Source organism: Capsicum annuum, chromosome 4, assembly GCF_002878395.1.
Source record: "Capsicum annuum cultivar UCD-10X-F1 chromosome 4, UCD10Xv1.1, whole genome shotgun sequence".
NCBI lineage: Eukaryota > Viridiplantae > Streptophyta > Magnoliopsida > Solanales > Solanaceae > Capsicum > Capsicum annuum.
Genome location: NC_061114.1, coordinates 9,355,488 through 9,377,494, shown reverse-complemented (window position 1 = coordinate 9,377,494; position 22,007 = coordinate 9,355,488). Strand labels below are relative to the sequence as shown.

General features: G+C 32.1%; 1 protein-coding gene across 1 annotated transcript; it reads right to left on the bottom strand.

Annotated features, from left to right (window-relative positions):
- Positions 1-20,232: 20,232 nt before the first annotated feature.
- Positions 20,233-21,289, bottom strand: LOC107856694 (sulfite exporter TauE/SafE family protein 2; the record flags this gene model as incomplete). The annotated part of the gene is given in 1 exon segment (XM_047410671.1): positions 20,233-21,289. A coding segment is annotated over 1 exon segment (309 nt), but the record flags the coding sequence as incomplete, so codon positions are not given.
- Between the last annotated feature and the right edge of the window lie 718 nt (positions 21,290-22,007).

The window sequence follows — 22,007 nt, the reverse complement described above, 5'->3', positions numbered from 1 at the left end:
CCGGCCCAACCCGACCTGTTTAATAAAATCATTTCGGTTTGATCCGGTTCGATCAATCCATGGGCTGTAAGGTACCGAGTTTTGGGTCAATTTATTTTTTTGGTTGGACCCAATTAATCCGGTCCGGACCGAGCTGTTAACCGGGTCGAATTTATTTAAAAAAAAAAAAAAAAAAAAGTGGGTTGTTGGGCCCAAAGTCCAAACTAACCTTTGGCCCAACGGCTATATAGCCGTTTTTGGGTTCAAATATCTAGTTTGTGATTTTTTATTAAAAGAAAAAAAAATTCTTTTAAAAGTATTTTTTAACCCAAAAAACATTCCTATAAATACCCTATACTTTCAAATCATTTTCCACACAATTTTTCAATCTCTCAATTGTCAATTCTCAAACATTCTATATATTTAATTTCCTAAAGTGCTCACTCTAATTTTTTAATTTTGCGATTACAAAGTACGAGTGGAAGTTTCTAAAGTCGCAACCTTCGGATACTTTTAAAATTTGGTATTGTCGTTCCATCTCTTACATTTAATTTTTATTTAGTGTATTAATTGTTGAATATTTAATTTTATTATATTTGTGTATTTTGAATTTTTTTAGTTTAATTTATATTATGAATAAATTAAGAAACCTCTCTACTAAAGGTGTTAAAAAAATTTGTCTCGGAAGCGGTAGTGGTAGTAAAAAATGAATTACTAGCGGTAGAGGTACTTCAAGTAGTAGATATACCTATGTGCCTCCGGCACCGCTTAGTCAACCTTTTGAGAAAGAAGTAGGCGTACCTTTAGGTGTAGGTGCCCACGATATGGATTATGTAGAAGCTAAAAAAAATCACGGTATAGAAGAAGAAGAAAATGAAGTAGATGCGGTTAATTTAGATGAAGATGATGAAAATATTGGTGAGACACCCCCAGTATGAAATGCTAACGTTAGATCTGAATCGGTTAATCTCACTCCCCGTCCTTCCCGTGCCCCAAGAGCTCGTAAAACAACTAGTATTGCATGACAATTTTTTGAACGTATATCAGAAATTGAGGTGCAATGTAATATTTGTCAATAAATATATAAGCATAAAAGCGGAGGCAAACAAAGAGGTACGGGTACGTTAATGATTCATATAGGTGATGCTCACGAAAGAGAGTTAAATATTGCACGAGGTGCTGCGGATGTTGGTGGGCCAACGCAAACTAGAATGGACCCAACAACTGGTCAGATAATGAAAAAGTATAATAAATTGAGGGACCGAAAAGAAATAGCTAAAATGGTAACTGTGGGTTGTTTGCCTTTTAGTTTTCCTTCTTCTGATGCCTTTATTCATTATATTTAAGCAATTTATAATCCTATGTTTAGTGGTATTCTAGAAGTACTTGTTAGTCTGATATTTTTAGACTTCATTCACAATATTATTTTTATTTATCAACATTGTTAAAAAATATTCAATGTAGATTGTCCCTAACTTCTGATCTTGGTCGTGCTGTAAATAAAAATGATTATTTAACCGTTACGTATCACTGGATGGATAGTAATTTTGTGATACAAAAACGTATTCTTGCTTTTTTATATGATGAAGATCGTAAACATACTGGAGATTTTATTGCTGGTTCAATTGTTAAAGTTGTAGAATTTTATAGTATCGAAAATAAAATCTTATGTATTACTTTTGATAATGCTTCTAACAATAAGACTGCTATAACAAAGTTAAAAACTAAGCTATCTCCACCGTTACCTGAAATTTTTCATATTAAGTGTGCATGTCATATATATAATTTAATTGTAAAAGATGGTCGTGAGTTTTTTGAGCTTTATATTGAAAAAATCCATCTCGCTGTTGGTTTTATTCAAGGAAATAATCAAAGGAAAAGAATTAGAGAATTTAAAGTTAAATGTCAAGAAAATGGACTTGCACTGATATTGATGTCTGAGGAAATTGATATTAGTTGAAATTCTACGTATGATTTTTTAAAAACTTGTTATAAATATAGAGTTCCTATTACACTAGCTTTTAACCTACATTATGATTCATTTACTGATTTTGCTGATTGCATGCTACATGATTCTGATTGGGTTATAATTAGTGATCTTGTTAACTTTTTAGAAAAATTTTATATAGCTACGGTTGAATTTTGTGATGCTTATCATCCTACTGTTTGTAATATTTTGGCATATATAGCCGATATTTCTGGTTTGCTCAAAGAATATAAAAATAAAGAAGGTTATAAAGAAGCCGTTGGTGCCATGTTTACTAAATTTAAAAAAAAAAAAATTTCGATTTCCCCTATTTACTTGGTTGGTGCTATGCTAAATCCGTTCATGAAATATAATACTATGTGTCAATTTAGTACTATTATTTATGTAACTTAGAAATAAATACTAACAATGATTCTGAACAAGTACAACCTGATTTGTGGACGGGTATGGGTGATGCGAATGAATACATAGAAAAATTATATAATCACTATGCTGATTTAGTTTATTTAGCCGTACCTACAAATATCACTCCTACTGTCGCTCCTCATCCTTCCGAGGAGCCATCATCTTCTAAAAGGCCGGCACATAGTGGTTTTCCTGATTCCTTTTATGATTTACGTTGTTGGAACAATGTTGATGAGAGAGCTTACACATCAACTTATCGGGAAGAGCTTAAATATTATCTTCGGTCGCCGCCAGAGAATCACAGACAACGAATCAACGCGTTGGATTGGTGGAGGAGTAATGAAACACAATATCATGTGCTTTCAAGATTAGCTAGAGATATCTTGAATGTTCTAATGTCAACAGTTGCATCATAGAGCGCTTTTAGTTGGGGACGACAGCAACTTGGAGACAACCGACACTCATTGGGAAGCAATGTAATGAATGTACTAGTTTGCCTCAGAGATTGGATTAGAGAGGAAGGAAGAAATCAAAGAATGGAACCGAAACCGAACGACGAGCAGAAACTTGAAGAAATTATGTCTTTACGGGAGAACTCAGCAGAATCAAGTCCAATGCATGATTTTGCCCCCGTTGACTTTGACTATCCTATGCAAGTTCCCGTTATCATTCAATTCTTATAATTTAAACTTGTGGATTTTCAATAAAATAAATTAATATGCAATAAAATTGAACAAGTATCTAATCGCTAGAAGTTGGTAGAAGAACCAATCCAAGTTTTAACCCCAAGAAAAATAAAGGTGAGATTTTGCATTTTAGAACTAAAAAGAGAAAAGGTTTTTACTGCAACAATAACATACTCAGTGTATTCCCACATCGTGGGGTCTGAAGGTAGTAGAGTGTACACAAACTATACCACTACCTCAGGTAAGGTAGAGAAGCTATTTCTAATAGATTCCCGACTTAGGATCGACAACAGTATAACAAACATAAAAGATAAGTACATGCTAAAAACAAAAAGAAAAGTGCACTTTTAGAACCTAAAAAGGAAAACAAAATAATAAGAAATTGAGAAAAGGATTTTACTTAAAAAAAAAAAAGGTGAAAATGAATGGAAAAGGACCCATCTGAGCCAAACAACCAACTTGATTATCAGTTCCCTTCCGCATTTAATTTTCAATCAAGACAAATAATAGGTAATTTCTTCATATTTATTTTGGTCTCGATGGACAAATTTACCTGATATCTACGTTGGTGGGGAAATGGCAGGTATCACTTGAAATTAATTGAGATGCGTGCAAACTAGTCCAGACACTATCATTATCAAATAAATAAATGAAATAAAATAAAATATAATTCACATATATGTATATACATAAAAAAAAATTAATTTATTTTAGCTCAAGTAAATTCATAAATTACTTTATTTGGAAAGTACTTACATATTAACGTTATATATAACCACACAAAGTGCAAATTACCTTACTAGTTATACATAGAATAAAATAAAAGTGAATAAAAGTTTGATAGATCAAACCTTTATCTTACTATTATTCATATACTTTGGACTTTTTTTCGTTCAATAGATATTTATTTTAATATTGAAAATGTAGTGATATTTATGTGTTGATTAAAATTCTTTCCCCTATTCGCAGACCAAGATAAAGAGCTACAAATCAGTACGTTGACACAAAATCATAACAAAAAAAAAATTCATTGCTGTGGAAAAGTTGTTCAAGTTGAAAAGCATAAAGGTTGAAGGAAATGCACCTTCTCCGATTAGAAGAGTACGGGACTCCTTTTCCTACGCAATTTCCTACGATAGGGTAGGGATGAATTGAATGAGAGACTACGAAAGTGAGGCAACTCCATGAATGAGCAAAATGAAGGTTGCATTAATGATAAAGATCTCTGGGGATCCGGGTTAGGCAAACACGTTAAATGGGAGCAGTTACCTACTGAAGAGATTATGTAAATGTAACGCCCCGCATTTTTGAGATAGAAATTGAATCGTAGTTCTGCGTGTGTAAACTCTAATTCCATGATTTATGTTTAGATTCGCGTTTCATGATCTCTCGCCTAGTATATGAAGTGATTATGAGGCAAACAATGTTCATAGAAATGGCCTAAAGTAAAGTTAAGCTAAGAATCTCTCATTCATTCAAAATTGGATATTAGATTCTACAAGGGTCTACTTGGAACGTGTATAACTTTTGATACACATAGAATTTTGCAGCTCAAGATCCACCAAATTGTAGATAATTTAATTAAACGATACCAATTACGCCAAAATCCGTTAACCGAGTGAAAATTTATGACATTTTTCGTGTGAGGCAGTAAGCCGACGCGATCATGACGCGTCGCGTCGAGATCACATCGACACAAAACCAGATGCGAATCTAAGGCTGTTTTACGCATTATTTCAGTTTCTAATGGGTCTAGGGGCACCGTGGTCATTTTCCTTCACGCAAAATCTATCTATAACTAGAATTTCTGCCCCAAGAAGCCAAAATTGCTTATTTTCACTTTTCCTCTCAAAATAAAAAATCCTAACTCCTCCCCCAAAGATTCAAGAACTCATTCCCTAAAGATCAAGAAGTCAAGCCTTTAAGTTCAAGATTTCTAAGAAATGGATCAAGATCTAGGTTCCATATTTGAACCTCAATAATCTAAGGTACGTGGGATTTTCCTAAAAGTACTTGGGCATAAGAAAATTGTTCAACAACATTTAAATATGGTGAAATCATGAATTTAGAAGGGGTTTTAGAATTTATATTACAATGTTGCTTTATGGATGTTTTAATGACACTATTATTTTGTCCTTGAGGCCTTTTTCCCAAATTGAATTGTACTCATTTATATATATGTATCTATGAAAATTGGGTTTGAATATTTAATTGAGAGCATGAATCATATAGAATCCCTCTATTGTTATGATTTTTCCCGTTTTTCATATGATATGAATTGTTTCGAATGCATCTTGAAAAGCATGATACGAATGTCTTGATTAATGTTATGACTTGAATATGATTTTGAATTCAAAAGAGAGGGTTGTTCATGTTGATAAATGTTGAATATATATATATAATGAAAGAGTTGCATGGTTTGTAAAAAAAAAAAGATACATGACCACCACATGTTTGATGAAAGAATGAGAATCTTTGCATAGTTTTGACTTGTGTTTCGGAACATGAAATTTCTTATACTATTTGTATGTTTGGGTAGTCTGAATTGTATTTTAATGAAAGAATCATGCATGATACATTATGGCTCAGAAATATGACTTGCAAGTCTTGGTGTGACGACACCAACTCAGATAATGCTATGGTAATTCAGAACAGAATGGAATGCATGTTTGCAATCAGATTTTCAGATTTTGAAACTTAGAATGATGCATGTTTAGAAATGGTTTAAAATGGGCATAAAGAGATGTTAGGTGGTTTCCCGAAGAAGGCTCGAGTTCAGACTACTCATTGTTCGAAATCGTGTTTTGCCGATACGGGTTATTTAATCCCCTAGAGAGATTTTACGCTGGCCTAGTGCCCTGTGGCGTATCAGACTCAGACACTCCAATCCTTGCGGCAAACTTGGGTTGGGGGCTTCGCCGCCGAGTCAATGACGGATTTATATAGCCCATGGAATATCAAACTTGTAGGGGAGTGCCACCTAACTCAGAAGTAATACAAAGATCAGAACTACATTGACAAAAATGTTTTATGATTATCAAAGATTTGCCCATGTATTTTAAACTATATTATGCATGATGTTTTACGACCTGCTCTCAACTATTTTATTTATATAAAAGCATTATTTTGGATTGCTCTGCGTACCAGTACATCTGTTTTGACTCCCTATATTTCAGGATTTTGAAACACAATCCTGGGGTCCCGTTAAGCAGTAGATTGACTTGTCAGAAGTTGCAGTTGGTGAACCTTCTCTAATCCGGATGGCTGGATTTTTAGATTTCATTATTTCTTTCTTTTATGGTATACTGGGGGCCTTGTCCCAGTTTTGTTTCAGACTTAAGATGGTTATTGTAATGTTAGAGATTTCGCAGATGGTTGTCACATGTTTAGAATATTCAGAATTTCCCTTTTTAAATTGTTCAAGTTTATGAGATTGACCATGGTTCCGTCTTGTATTGTTTTTCGCAAATTTTCTTATATTATATGAATATTGTGCATGATTACTAGATTTAGAAGAGCGTCCGGGCCTTCATGGTTTGGGATGCGCATTACGGCTAGGGCCACAACTTAAGTCGTGATAGCAAATTATGTTAAAGCTTTGGCTTATTCTATATTCTCTCATCTCCCATTCAATAGTCTATTATCTCATCTCCTTCTAGTTACGTTTTTCCTTTGTTACTCGAAGATTTTCCATTAGTGTTTGTCCATTGTTACTTTGTCGCTCGAATTCTTATTTGTATTCGGAATTGGAAGTATAATATATATATATATATATATATTAGATTTATAGTGTGAAATTGAGGTTGTTACATTAGTTCTTTCATTTATCGTACTTCTACTGCAGTGACGGTCCTCGATAAGTTTAGCGGCGTTAACCCAGAAGCATGGATACATTGTGCTGAGCAGTATTTTGCTAACCTCGGCTTCCCCGAGAAGGAATGGCTACCTCTTGCTCCCTTCTATCTCGATGGTGTTGCTTATGATTGGTTCCAATGGTTGTATCGCAACAAGCAATTTTTTGATTGGAAGCATTTCACTGAGAAATTGAGAATTCATTTTCGAAATAGCTCTAACATGACGCATAACCATGTCGACATTGCCCTTTATTTGCTGCAGAAGTTCAATGACAGTTACTTTTCTATGCTCAGCAAACTTGACAATGTGCATCGCGCACTATCGGCTCGCTCCCAGCTAGTCACTACAAATATCGAGCTTTTTAGTGTGAACTCGTCTTGCAAAGATGTGGAGGTTTCTGACTTATCTACGCCTGTCAAATATTCTCCTATCTCTACAGATCTACTTACGGAGATTGACGAGTCAGTAAAGGGCATTTCCGTAAAATATGAGGTCCAGGTATTTGATCCTTTGTCTCAAAGAGTCGAGCATATATTTCCAAAGTTATCCCTTACGGATGATGACTTCGAGAATATGGGTCAGGTTTTCAACAAAAATTGGGAGTCAGAGATTGAATATGGTGGAAAATTAAGTTTTAATATTGGAACCTGTGAACTTCCTTTGATGATTGAGAATGAAAAAGGCAATGTCACAATATACCACAATTAAGAGAACTCCAACACTTATGTTGGGCAGGTATTTGTTAATTTTTATTATGGACCTGAGTACTCTTTGGTTGAATATGAAGTGTTTGAATCACTATGGGAAAGAAGTGCTCTCTTCATTTTTGTTAGTATCTTGATGTCTGATTATATATCTATACACCTTCACTTTGATCCCAGCGAACCTATTTATCCTCCTATTTCATTCAAGTGTGGGCTTCAGCAATTTGGTATACGTCGTAGATATGTCGGAATTCCACTAAATTTGGAAACAAAAGTTGTCAACATATGGAGGATAGACTATATAGCTAGTGTGTTTGACCAAACTGCTTATCCAACTGCTGGTATATTAAATATCTTCCTTAGATACTTGTCTAAGGATTAAGTGGGCTGGAATATTGAATCTTTCTCTGTTATGCTCTATTATTTTATCCTGAATCATCTAGTTGTGCAGTACTTTAATGGTGCAACTTTACTGGATAATTCAGTTGTCCATTTGAACCAACTTGGCTCAGGGAGGTTCCAAGAGATGCTTGAACTGTTCTTAGTTGGATTAGAGTTACCATTTGATCCTTGCTCTAATTTACTTACTATATTACTTAGAGTTATAAGAAATTTCATGTATTGTGTTATTTTGAGCGCTTTGGATCATGATAATTTAATTATGTCAACCTTGTAGAATTCTTGCAATTGGATTGATACTGGACAGAAGCGTAATCTTCATGGTATCTTGTTGTCTAAATCGAGAGAGCTTGGTAGTGAGGAGAAAATAGAGGTGGTGTTCAAGGTATTTGTTGCACGATACTCAGAACAGATGCAACATATTTTGGTCACAAAGATAATGGGTTCTTGTTTGCTATGTTTGGTGTAATTCGCATATCAAGGTAAACTTCGTCGTATCTTATTTATGGTCCCGATCTTTTTCTTGATTCTGATATGTTTGTGATGTTTCTTTGTCATTTAATGGATCCAATCTCTATTGATTTTGATAATATGATGAAAGATAACATTTGGAGAACACGAATAAATGGATTTTGTGTTGATGCAAACATTACATTGGCATACAGTTTTAATGATATGTTAACTGATCTGATTGGCTCTGTTTGCCCAATGAAATCTATTGTGTCAGTATCTCATGTTTTCTCACTGGCTCTATCAAGGAAATCATCTGGTGTGAAGGGCGTATTTCGCCAACTGTTATATTTTGACAAAGAACTTAGGCCACAGACAATGGACCAACAACTCATCTCATGCTACTAGATGATATGATTCAAAGTTGTCTCATTAATAGAATTTTTGTTGAGAGTAATTGTTTCCAAGCAGAGTCCCTATTGTAGTTCATTCGGTTAATGGTATTTTTAGAGCACAAGCTTAGGCCTTGGGTTTAAAGAGCTCATTTTCTATTGACTTTTGTTTGTTCTCTTGAACTCAGTGGAGAGCATATTGTAGCTCCTCTTTCCTTCTACAATCACTGTGAACAAAATTTGAAGGTAGTTTTTAAAAATATGGAAGAGAAGAGCAGTCTAGCTAATTTAGGAAAAACAACAGGTTCTTATATTTGCGGCGTATCATTTGCTATACCTCTGACTTATAGGGCATTCCTTTGCTGGTTCACTATGTTGAAAATGTTAAGAGACTCATTGCTTTGTTCAAATGACATCCACATGGATACTTCCAGAGGTTTGTGGCCAGGAGGCGTTAAAAGCTTGAGCAGAGGTTCATCGAGGAAGTTTCTTTTGCACAATGCCTATAACTACAAGTTATGAAAAATAGAGAAAGGTCCTAGACAATGTGCAACAACTTCTCAGTGGAGTATTCTTGTTTTTTACAATGACAAATCATTATTTTCGGAATTCATTCATATTATGCTTTCAGCATATGCTCCTCTACTTGTGCATGTCAATGAATTTCTCAAGGGGATTTGTTGTTCCTCTTGATCACACAAATATGGGTTAGAAAAGACGATCACTATCATGAAGATGTTTAACACACCACTCACTGGTTCTGACAATTATTCAAGGGAGTTGCAAGCTGTTTTTATATATCAATTGTGTTGTATGAAGATTGCAGCATTTGGATGGAAAATATTTCCAAACCACCATCACTCATATGCTTTTACTATAGAAGGAACCGAGGAGTCCTATGGTTATTGCATTTTTCTACGTGGTGAACATCAAATCCAACTATGCACCATCAAACTTTGGTCACAATTTAACTTACTTTTTGTTGGATTCCTTGTCTTGAACCTTGAGGAAAAGATTCTTATTGAGGATGGGGGTATTGTTATGAAGTCGGTCATGGGCTTTGGACTTGGGCGTGGGGTGAAGTTACAGTCCAACAAAAGAATGAATTTCCTTTGGCATACGGGTTAGGCAAACACCTTAAATTGGAGCAGTTACCTACTGAAGAGATTATGCAAATTATGTTGAAACTTTGGCTTAATCTATATTCTCTCATCTCCCATTCAATGATCTATTATCTCATATCCTTCTAGTTACCTTCTTCCTCTGTTACTCGTAGATTTCCCATTAGTGTTTGTCCATTGTTACTTTGTCGCTCAAATTCTTATTTGTATTCGAATTTGAAAGTATAATATATATATATTAGAATTGTGGTGTGAAATTGAGGTTGTTACATATTCAATGAAATTTTATAAATAGGATTTGAAAAGTATATAAAGTATATGCAGATTGTATTTCTATTTCAGAGGAAAAGCTACTGTTTCATATGTCCTTGACTCAAAAAATAAGAACCAATTCAAAGCAAAAAACAAAAATAACAAATGTATAAGAAATTGAACAACAGATTGTAATGAAAACAAAGTACTATAACAAAATAATACAGTGATCAAATTTAATTATACAAAACACAACAAATAATAACGAATATCGAAGAACAAAATATTACAAGAGCAATGCGACAACTTCTTGTCTTCTTCTATACAGATATATCAAGACCACACACTCCTACTTTTGTAAAGCATAACCTAATATTGTGTCCTATATAACTTTACCTCTGCTAAAATCATTCATAATTTATATTTTTTAATTTAATAAAATAACTAATTAATATGAGATAATTATTTAATAAAATGTCAATTAATATGAGTATCTTTACTTGCAAGAGCAAAGGACAAATGAAAAGGACAAAGGTATTTTTGCATGTAGTCTATATGGAAGACTACCGAATAGTTAGTGTCCACCAAATGTTTAATACCTACCATTTAAAATGATTATAATGTCCTTGCATGCAGTCTGCGGCAGACACATAAAAAAAATGTCTGACACCTATGAACAATTTATTTTTGATTTACTAATGGTATATATTTGTATGATCTTGAATAATTCTTTCCTCGTGAACTAGCTTTGAGGTTGATTTAATGTCAGCAGATGAATACCATCATACCCTTGCATGAAGTGACTTGCAGTCGATCTGTGGTCTACCATAAGTAAATACCACATGTTTTGACATCTATGAACAATTTCCTTCGTTTTAAAAAGAATGATCTAGTTTGATTTGGCATGAAATTTAAGAAAATAAAGAAGATTTTTGAATCTTATGATCTTAAATTAAAGATATGTCAAATGTATCAAAATGTCTTTCAATCTTTTGGTCTTAAATATACCATATGAAAAGTTAAAATTTAAAAGTTGCTAAAAAAGAAAAAAGATTATTTTTCTTAAACGAATTAAAAAGGAAAGTAGATAATTCTTTTTGAAGGAGGAAGTATTTATTTTTGGTTTACTAATGCTATATAATATATTTGTATCAAAGTTTGTCCACTTGTAAACCTGCTTTTAAAATTGAATTAGATTTAATATTTATTATTTTTATATTATATTAAAGTCAGATTCATTCCTATTAAGGCTCTTGGAGTTTTGGTCCATGCTTCAGTTAGTTCAGTCACTTCAGTGCGTAAATGGTGTATTAGAGTAGGTGAAAATTCCATATAAATTGAGAAATGGATAGACGATATTAATATGAACTTGAACAATTCTTTCCTCGTGAACTAGCTTTTCAGTTTGATTTAATGTCAGCAGATGAATATGCTCTTGCATGCAGTCTGTGGTAGACACGTAAATATTTTTGGTTTACTAATGGTATACCTTTTGTATCAAAGTTTGTCCACCCGTGAGCTCATTTTTGAGATTGAGTTAGACTCAATATTTTTCTAGGGCGGACAGTGGCGGAGCCATAGTGAATTTAGGGAGTTTATCCAAACGTCCTTCGTCGGAAAATTATTCTATTTTTATATGGTCAAAAATATTTTTATGTATATATAATAGATGTTGAACCCCTTTCAACTAGTCCGTATATTTACTTCTGAATCCCCTCAATAAAAATTCTGGTTCCGCTACTAGTGGCGGAATTAAAAATTTAGTGAAGGGTGTGCAATTTTTTCTTCAACTATGTTACGAGTGTACAAAATTAAATATACACTCATTATGATTAACATTTAACTTCTATTCACTACATAATTTTTGCCGAAGGGTATGCATCTGACCATCTTTTGTTAAAGGTGGCTATGTTGTTGTGGTCCACGCTTCAGTTAGTTCTGAGTTGAAAAATCAATTAGTGATGTTTATATAGACCTGGGCAATCCTCCTCTCATAAATTAGTTTTCAGGTTGATTTAATATCAGCAGATGAAAACAGGGGAAAACCTACACATATATTTGGGGTGCTTCGACACCCATTAAACTAGATACAGAATAGGTATAACTATATAAAAAATTTACAAAAATAGATATAAATTTTATAAAAATACCCACTAAAATAGAAAGTTGATTTGGTGCACTGCATTTAGGTTGATCTTAATGTTACTCCATTAGTAGGTGTGCCCCGTGTTTAAACCTGGCTGAAGCAATTTTTTATTTTTTTCTGTAATAAGCACCCCCAATCCTTAATTTTTGAGTCCGCCACTAGATGAAAAATACTATAATGCCCTTGCATGCACCATGCAATCATTGTGAAAGACACGTATCGAAATTCAAAACTTGTATATACTATAAATACCTAGCTTCCATGAAACAAATAAAACATCAACTTCTTCTATATATTATATCTTTGAATCAAATTAATTAAGTTAACATGGCCTCCCTTAAGCAAGCTTTTCTCTTCATTGCTTTCTTTGTTGCTATTTCAGGTTCTAAATTTACTTTTACTACTCGATCTTAATCTCTTTTTACTCTCTCATTTCTTAAAAATGGTGTATTTAGTCTTTCCTTTTTGTGTCTAAATAAATGATCTTTTGATTAATCAAAATAAATGATTATTTGGATAATTAAAAATAGATTAATGATTTATTTTTTTTTCAATTTTTATTCTTCTTCAGAAAGGGGTAAAAAATTACATAATCAAGAAGCTATTAAAGAGTCAGCATAATTATTTATTAACAATAAATTAGTAAAAGCACTATTCCCTTAATTATTTATTTAGACTAAACTAGTAAAAACATTAGTCTCTTCGTTTTTTAATATTTGTCACATTTTTTTGTTTACATGATTTTTTTTTTCATGCTCGTTAAGAAACAAAAAAGCATTGACTAGAGATTAATTTTGACTAAACTATCCTTATTTTATTAGTCCTTTTTATTTAGTACTTTTTTTAATTATGTTAATAATATCTCTTCATAAAGGTGGGAAAAAAAAGTATTAGTGAAGATTTATTTTTAGTAAGAATGACTAGTATTTAAGAACGGAGGGCATTTATTTGAGTTGTACTCCCTCCGTGTTATATTAGTAAGCCATTTTATTAAAAATAGTTGTTTCATATTTGTTGATCATCTTAAATTTTTTCATATTATCCTTATAATTAATTCATTTTAAAATAATTCACACTTATTTATCAAAGGTAAAATGATTAAAAATAGATAAATTATCTATTAGATTTTATAAATTGAACAAATATTGTTGGCTATTTCAAAATAGAAAAGTAAATAAGTAAGGATGACAGACAGTAATTCTTTAAGGATGTACTCATATTGCGTAAATTAATTTGTGTGCATGCACTAATTGTTCTTCTAATCATAATTAGAATGAATTAATTTTGCAGTTAATATCTCTTGGGGTCCTAAAGTAATGGCTTTAAGAGACTTACCAAGTGAAGTTGCAAAGATGAAAGGAGAAATAGTTACATGGGAGTTGCCAAGTTGGACTTGTGGGAGAAGTTGCCATGATGCTAGAGATTGCATGGATGGTTGGATGTGTAATAGGTGTAGTAGAAGTATTTGGGATGTCACGTTTGGGAGCGGAAGAACATGTGTTGGAGCTTAGTTTTCTTTGGGTAAATGAAGTAATGATGTGTTTCCAAGCTTATGTAAGAAAAATAAAACATGTAACCTTCTAAGTTTGTGTTGTGTAATACGTCGTTGATGAAGGTTATTTGGAAATCATCGTTAGAGCAAGTTAAATAATGGTGTGTTTCAAGTTTGTGCATGAAAAATAAATACGTAACCTATTTTTATAGTGGGTTATTGATCAAGGCTATTTCGAAATTATCATTCGAGCAAGTTTGTAAGTTAAATAATGATGTGTTTCTAAGTTTGTGTATGAAAAATAAAATATGTAGCCTTTTGAGTTTGTGGAAGAAAAATAAATATGTAACCTACTTTTATAGAAGGTTATTTAGAAATTATCATTCGAGCAAGTTAGTAAATTAAATAATGATGTTTTCTAAGTTTGGGTACGTAAAATAAAATATGTAACCTTCTGAGTTTGTGTAAGAAAAATAAATATATAACCTGCTTCTATAGTAGGTTATTGATAGAAATTATCATTCGAGCAAGTTAGTAAGTTAAATAATGATGTGTTTCTAAGTTTGTGTACATAAAATAAAATATGTAACCTTCTGAGTTTGTGAAATAAAAATAAAGAGTAAATACATAATTACCTCACTGATTTTGTTCGAAATTTGCAAAAAGATACCTAAACTTTATTTTCGACTTATTACCCCACGAATCTTACTTAAATCGTTGCAAATACACCATTTTGACCCTCTGCGTGTATACACGCGCAACTGGCGCATGAAAAGGGTCAAAACTGACTTTTTCTACCAATTAAAAGCTGACACGTGTAAAAAATTGTATATATAATTTATCTTTCTTTTTTGAAAAAAAATATTTATTGATTTTTAAAATTATTTCATACACCCCACCCACCCCCGCGACCCCCTACCCCCATTGTCTTCTTCTCCACTGTCTTCTTCTTCATCACCAAAACTCAACAAGAACATCAATTACAATAATAAGAACATCAATTATAACAACATCAATTAGACCAACATCATCAAGCTCCACTGAAGGTTTTTTAAAAAAAAAAAAGAAAAATCTTTGAAACTCCATTAAAGGTCCTCCATTAAAGTTCATTTAACTATCTTTAAAACTCAATCCAATCATTTAACTATCCTTAAAGTTCAATTCAATCATAAAACTATTTTTTTAATTGATTTGAACAAAAAAAAAATGGAGCTTAAAGCTCCATTAAAATGGAGATTGTAAAATTCCATTTTAATGGAGGAACTGGACGCGGGGGAAGGGGGAGTTGCTGGATGGGGTGGGGTGGGGGAAGAGGGGGTGAGATTTTAAATTAAATAAAAATAAAATTTTATTAAAAAAATATAAATTAAACATATTTGACACGTGGCAACAATTGATTGGTGCGTGTGTTCACTCTCTTTGTTGTGATTGAGATTCAGCGAAAAATGGTATGTTCGCAACGGATTAAATAAGAATCGTGGGGTAATAGGTCGAATTAAAAATTTAGGTGTCTTTTTAAAAATCTCGGCCAACATCAAGGGGGTAATTATGTATTTACTCAAAAATAAATATGTAACCTGCTTTTATAGTAGGTTATTGGTGAAGGCTTTTTAGAAATTATCATTCAAGCAAGTTAGTGAGTTAAATAATGATGTGTTTTTAAGTTTGAGTATGAAAAATAAAATAGGTAACCTTTTGAGTTTGTGTAATAAAAATAAGTATGTAACCTACTTTTATAGTAGGTTATTGATCAATGTTATTTCGAAATTATCGTTCGAGCAAGTTAGTAAGTTAAATAATGATGTTTTTCTAAGTTTGTGTATGTAAAATAAAATATATAACCTTCTGAGTTTGTGTAAGAAAAATAAAGAGTAAATACATAATTACTCCATTGATTTTGTCCGAGATTTGCAAAAAGATACCTAAACTTTATTTTTGACTTGTTACCCCACGAATCTTACTTAAATCATTGCAAATACACCATTTTGACCCTCTGCGTGTATACATGCGCAACTGACGCGTGAAAAGGCTCAAAACTGACTTTTTCTACCAATTAAAAGCTGACACGTATAAAAAATTTTATATATAATTTATCTTCTTTTTTGTTGAAAAATAAAATATTTATTGATTTTTTTAAAATTATTTCATACACCCCATCCCCACCCCCATTATCTTTTTCCCCATTGTCTTCTTCTTCATCACCATAACTCAAGAAGAACATCAATTACAATAATAAGAAAATCAATTACAACAACCTCAATTAGACCAACATCATCAAGCTCCATTAAAGGTTTTTTTAAAAAAAAAAAATATCCTTAAAACTTCATTAAAGGTCCTCCATTAAAGGTCATTTAACTATATTTAAAACTCAATCCAATCATTAACTATCCTTAAAACTCAATTCAATCATAAACTATTTTTTTAATTGATTTGAACCAAAAAAAAAAATGGAGCTTAAAGCTCCATTAAAATGGAGATTGTAAAGCTCCATTTTAATGGAGGAACTGGACGTGGGGGAGGGGGGAGTTGCTAGATGGGGTGGGGTAGGGGAAGAGGGGGTGGGGTAGGGGAAGAGGGGGTGGGGTGTTAAATTAAATAAAAAGTAAAATTTTATTAAAAAAATATAAATTAAACGTATTTGACACGTGGCAACACTTGATTGATGCGTGTGTTCACTTTCTTTGTTGTGACTGAGATTCAGCGAAAAATGGTGTGTTTCCAAAGTAAGAATCGTGGGGTAATAGGTCGAATTCAAAGTTTAGGTGTCTTTTTGAAAATCTCGGCCAACATCAAGGGGGTAATTATGTGTTTACTCAAAAATAAATATGTAACCTGCTTTTATATTAGGTTATTGATGAAGGCTTTTTAGAAATTATCATTCGAGCAAGCTAGTAAGTTAAATAATGATGTGTTTTTAAGTTTGTGTATGAAAAATAAAATATGTAACCTTCTGAGTTTGTGTAAGAAAATAAATATGTAACCTACTTTTATAGTAGGTTATTGATCAAAGTTATTTTGAAATTATCGTTCGAGCAAGTTAGTAAGTTAAATAATGATATGTTTCTAAGTTTGTGTATGTAAAATAAAATATGTAACCTTCTGAGTTTGTGTAAGAACAATAAATATGTAACCTACTTTTATAGTTGGTTATTGATGAAGGTTATTTAGGAACTATCGTTTGAGCACGTTTGAGCAAGTTAAGTTATATAATGATGTGTTTCCAAGTTTGAGTACGTAAAATAAATATGTAACCTTTCAAGTTTGTGTAGTAAATATGTAACCTTTCTAGTTTGTTTAAGAAAAATAAGTATGTGACCTATTTTAGTAGATTATTGACAAAGGTTATTTAGGAATTATGGTAGCAAAGTTAAATAATAGTGTGTTTTTAACTGAGTTAGAAAAAATAAATTACCTAATCTATTTTATAGGTTACAAAGGTTATTTTGAAATAATTGTTCTTGGAAATTAAATAATAGTGTGTTCTCAAGTTTGTGTATAAAAAATAAATATATAACCTTTCAAGTTTGTGAAGAAAAATAAATGTGTAACTTACTTCTGTAGTAGGTTATTGATGAAGGATATTTTGAAATTATCGTTCGAGTAAGTTAAATAATGGTATATTTTCAAGTTTGTTCTCAGAAAAATAAATATGTAATCTTTTAAGTTTGTGTAAGAAAAATAAATATGTAACCTATTTTTATAGTAGATTATTGATGAAGGTTATTAGAAAACTATTGTTTATAGTAGGTTATTGATGAAGGTTACTAGAAAACTATCGTTCGAGCAAGTTAAATAATGATGTGTTAAGTTTGTGTATGAAAAATAAATATGTTTATACTTTATAGTAGGTTATTGATGAAGGTTATTTGGAAACTATCGTTCGAGTAAGTTAATGATGTATTTTCAAGTTTGTGTATGAAAAATAAAACATGTAATTTTTTAAGTTTGTGTAAGAAAATAAGTATGTAACCTACTTTTATAGTAGGTTGTTGATGAAGGTTATTTTTAAATTATCATTCGATTAAGTTAGTAAGTTAAATAATGATGTGTTTTCAAGTTTGTCTATAAAAAATAAGTATGTGACCTACTTTTATAGTAGGTTATTGATGAAGGTTTTGAGTAAATTAAATAATGGTGTTTTCAAGTTTTTGTACGAAAAATAAAATATGTAACCTTTCAAGTTTGTGTAAGAAAAATAAGTATGTAACCTACTTTTATAGTAGGTTATTGATGAAGGTTATTTGGAAATTATCATTCGAACAAGTTAAATAATGGTGTGTTTTCAAATTTATGTATGAAAAATAAATATGTAACCTACTTCTATTGTAGGTTATTGATGTAGGTTATTTAGAAACTATATTTCGAGTAAGTTGAATAATGATGTGTTTTCAAGTTTGTGTATGATAAATAAATATATAACCTTCCAAGTTTGTGTAAGAAGAATAAATATGTAACCTAATTTTGTAGTAGGTTATGATGAAGGTTATTTGAAAACCATCATTCGAGCAAGTCAAATAATGGTGTGTTTTCAGATGATGGTCGTATTTATATTTTGGAGAGTTGGAGACTTGATTCAGTTGATCTATAAACTATTTTCGAAAGTTGGAGACTTTATTTAGTTGATCTATAAACTATTTTTGAAAGTTGAAGACTTGATTAGTTGATCTATAAACTATTTTTTTTCGAATGAAAATCATGTTCAAATACGCTTAGAATTACCTCCAAATATTCTTTTCTAATTCAACAAAAAATATTCTCCAAATATCGACTATTGATATTAGTTGATTAGAGCACAAATATGTTGTAAGCAAAACTCGAAGCACGCTGACTAGCATAACCTTCAAACATAAAAATCTTCAATTTCTACAAACTCTTTTTCCGAGTAAAAATCGTCAAGTACATTCAAACACACTCAAAAGTACCTCCTAATACTCTTTTTCAATGCAAACAAAAATATTCTCCAAATATTGACTATTGATATTCGTTAATTAAATCACAAATATGCAAAATTCGAAGCACGCTTCAAACAAGAACAACTCTCACACTTACATATATTTAATTTCTACAAAAACTTTTTCGAGTGAAACTCGTCATGTATATTCAAAGTTCAAACACACTCAGAAGTACCTTCAAATATTCTTTTTTAATTCAATATATCAAAAATATTCTCCAAATGTTGTCTTACCATTGATATTCGTTAATTAAATCACAAATATGCAAAATTCGGAGCACGCTTCAAACAAGAACAATTCTCACATTTATAGATATTCAATTTCTACAAACTTTTTTATGAAAATTGTCATGTACATTCAGACACACTCAGAAGTACCTCCAAATACTCTTTTCCAGTTCTACCAAAAATATTCTTCAAATATCGTCTATTTATAATTTTTATCCATTAATTAGAGCACAAAAATGCAAAACCCGTAGCACTCTTCAAACAAGTAACAACAACAGAATATCCAGTATAACCCCACACAGTGGGGTCTGATACTTCACACAAGAACAACTCTCACACTTACAAATATTTAGTTTCTATAAACTCTTTTTCCGAGTGAAACTCATCATGTGCGTTCAAACATACTCAGAAATACCTCGAAATACTCTTTTAATTCTACCAAAAACATTCTCCAACTATCGTCTATTTATATCCGTTAATTTGAGCACAAATATGCAAAACCCCCAGCACTCTTCAAATATGTACCAACAACAACATATTCAATATAACCTTACACGATGTTGGGTTTTGATACTTCAAACAAGAACAACTCTCACACTTACAAATATTCAATTTCTACAAATTCTTTTTTTTTAATGAAACTCGTCATGTACATTCAAACACACTCAGAAGTACCTCCAAATATTCTTTTTCAATTCAACAAAAAATATTCTTCAAATGTCGTCTTATCATTGATATTCATTAATTAAATCACAAATATGCAACATTCGGAGCACCCTTCAAATAAGGACAACTCTCATACTTACAGATATTCAGTTTTTACAGACTCTTTTTTCGAGTGAAACTGGTCATGTACATTCAAACACACTCAGAAGTACCTCTGAATACTCTCTTTTAGTTCTACCAAAAATATTCCCCAAATATCGTCTACTTTTATCCGTGAATTTGAGCATAAATATGCAAAACCTCTAGCACTCTTCAAACAAGTAACAACAACAGAATATCAGGTATAATCCGACACAGTGGGATCTGATACTTCAAACAGGATATTCAATTTCTACAAACTCTTTTTTCGAGTGAAATTCGTCATGTACATTCAAACACAGTTTGAATACTCTCTTTCAATTCTACCACAAGTATTCTCCAAATATCATCTATTTATATCTGTTAATTTGAGCACAAATATGCAAAACCCTAAGCACTTTTCATATAAGTAACAACAATAGAATATCCAGTATAGCCTTACACAGTGGGATTTGATACTTCAAACAAGAACAACTCTTACACTTACAGATATTCAATTTCTACAAACTCTTTTTCAGAGTGAAACTCGTCATGTATATTCAAACACACTCAGAAATACCTCCAAATACTCTCTTTCAATTCTACCAAAACTATCCTCCAAATAGCTTCTATTTATATTTGTTAATTTGAGCACAAAATATGCAAAACCCCTAGCACTCTTCAAACAAGAAACAACACCGGTACATCCACTATAACCCCACATAGTGAGATCTGAGACTTCAAACGAGCACAACTCTTAGTATTTCCCTTCTTATTTTGAGAAAAGCATTTAGTATCCCTCCCTCAAACTATGACAAAATTTTCTACGATACACTTCACCTTCACGGGGTCCTGTTACCTCCCCGAACCAAATTTTAGCGTATTTTTGACAGTTTTTTAGCTGATGTGACACCTTTTATCAACCTTTTAGCTTTTAGCTGATGTGACACCTTTTATCAACCTTTTAGCTGACTTGGTACCTTTGATGTGAGTCTCATTTTATGTAATAAATGTGTCACATCAGCACAAAGACTGATGAAAATACGCTAAAATTGAGTTAGTGGGGTAATCGGACCCCTGTGAAATTGGAGTGTGTCGTAGCCACTTTGGCCATAGTTTGGAGGTTACTTCATGCTTATCTCTCTTATTTTCAACAAGGTGGCTTGAACCCCATGTACTTCCCACTTGTATAATCCCTCCAAACATCAACAGCTCCAAAACTTGTTATAAGAATAGTACTTAAAGCCATGACTATTCCAACTGAAAAAACAATAAGTGATGCTCTCCCATGATGTTCAATGGCTCTTTGTACAACTACCAATCCAATAAGTGATGCAATTAAACAAATAATTGCAAAGATTATGGCAGTATTGACATGGTCCATTCCTAGAAGTATGTATTGTACAGCTGACATGGTAGAGGAGAAAAATACCATGAATGAACAAGTTGCAGCTGTTACCTGTCCAAATAAGAAATGAAAATTAACCTAAATATCCATCTACAACAACAAGAATTATAGTGGCAGAGCAAGAATTTTCACAAAGGGTTTTCAACAATAAACATATGAACAAATCGAAGGGGGTTCAATATCTACTATATACACATAAAAAATAACTTTAAGCATGTATAAATAGTAAAAAATTTCACCAAAAGTAGTTCGGATGAACCCCTCACTAAAGGGTAGCTCCACCACTGACAAGTACTTTATGTAATTCTACAAATGAGGTCGGGGATGGTAAGATTACAAAGTCCTTATCCCTAGTCTCTACCTTTGTGGTGTAGAAAGGTTGTGTTTTCCATAGACCCTCGGTTCAATAGTTGTCCACTCAACCGCTTAAATTATAAGATCGGCGGATGTATAATACATGTATATTTTGTGTGTATAATGATATATAATCAATGTTTAATCGACTAGAAAAGAGGAGATAACACACAAGTACCCCCTAAATTATATCCGAAGTTGTTATGACACATCTAAATTTTATTGCGGTCCTATTACTCCCCCCCCCCCCCCCTCAAATTCATTTTTTCTGTATTTTTGTACTCCTTTTGTGCTGAAATGGAAGTTATATCGACATAAAAGGAGCACAAAAATATTCTGCTACTTGACAGCCACGTCAACAAAAAAGTAGCACAAAATTATAAAAAAATAAATTTAGAGGACTAATAAGACCCTG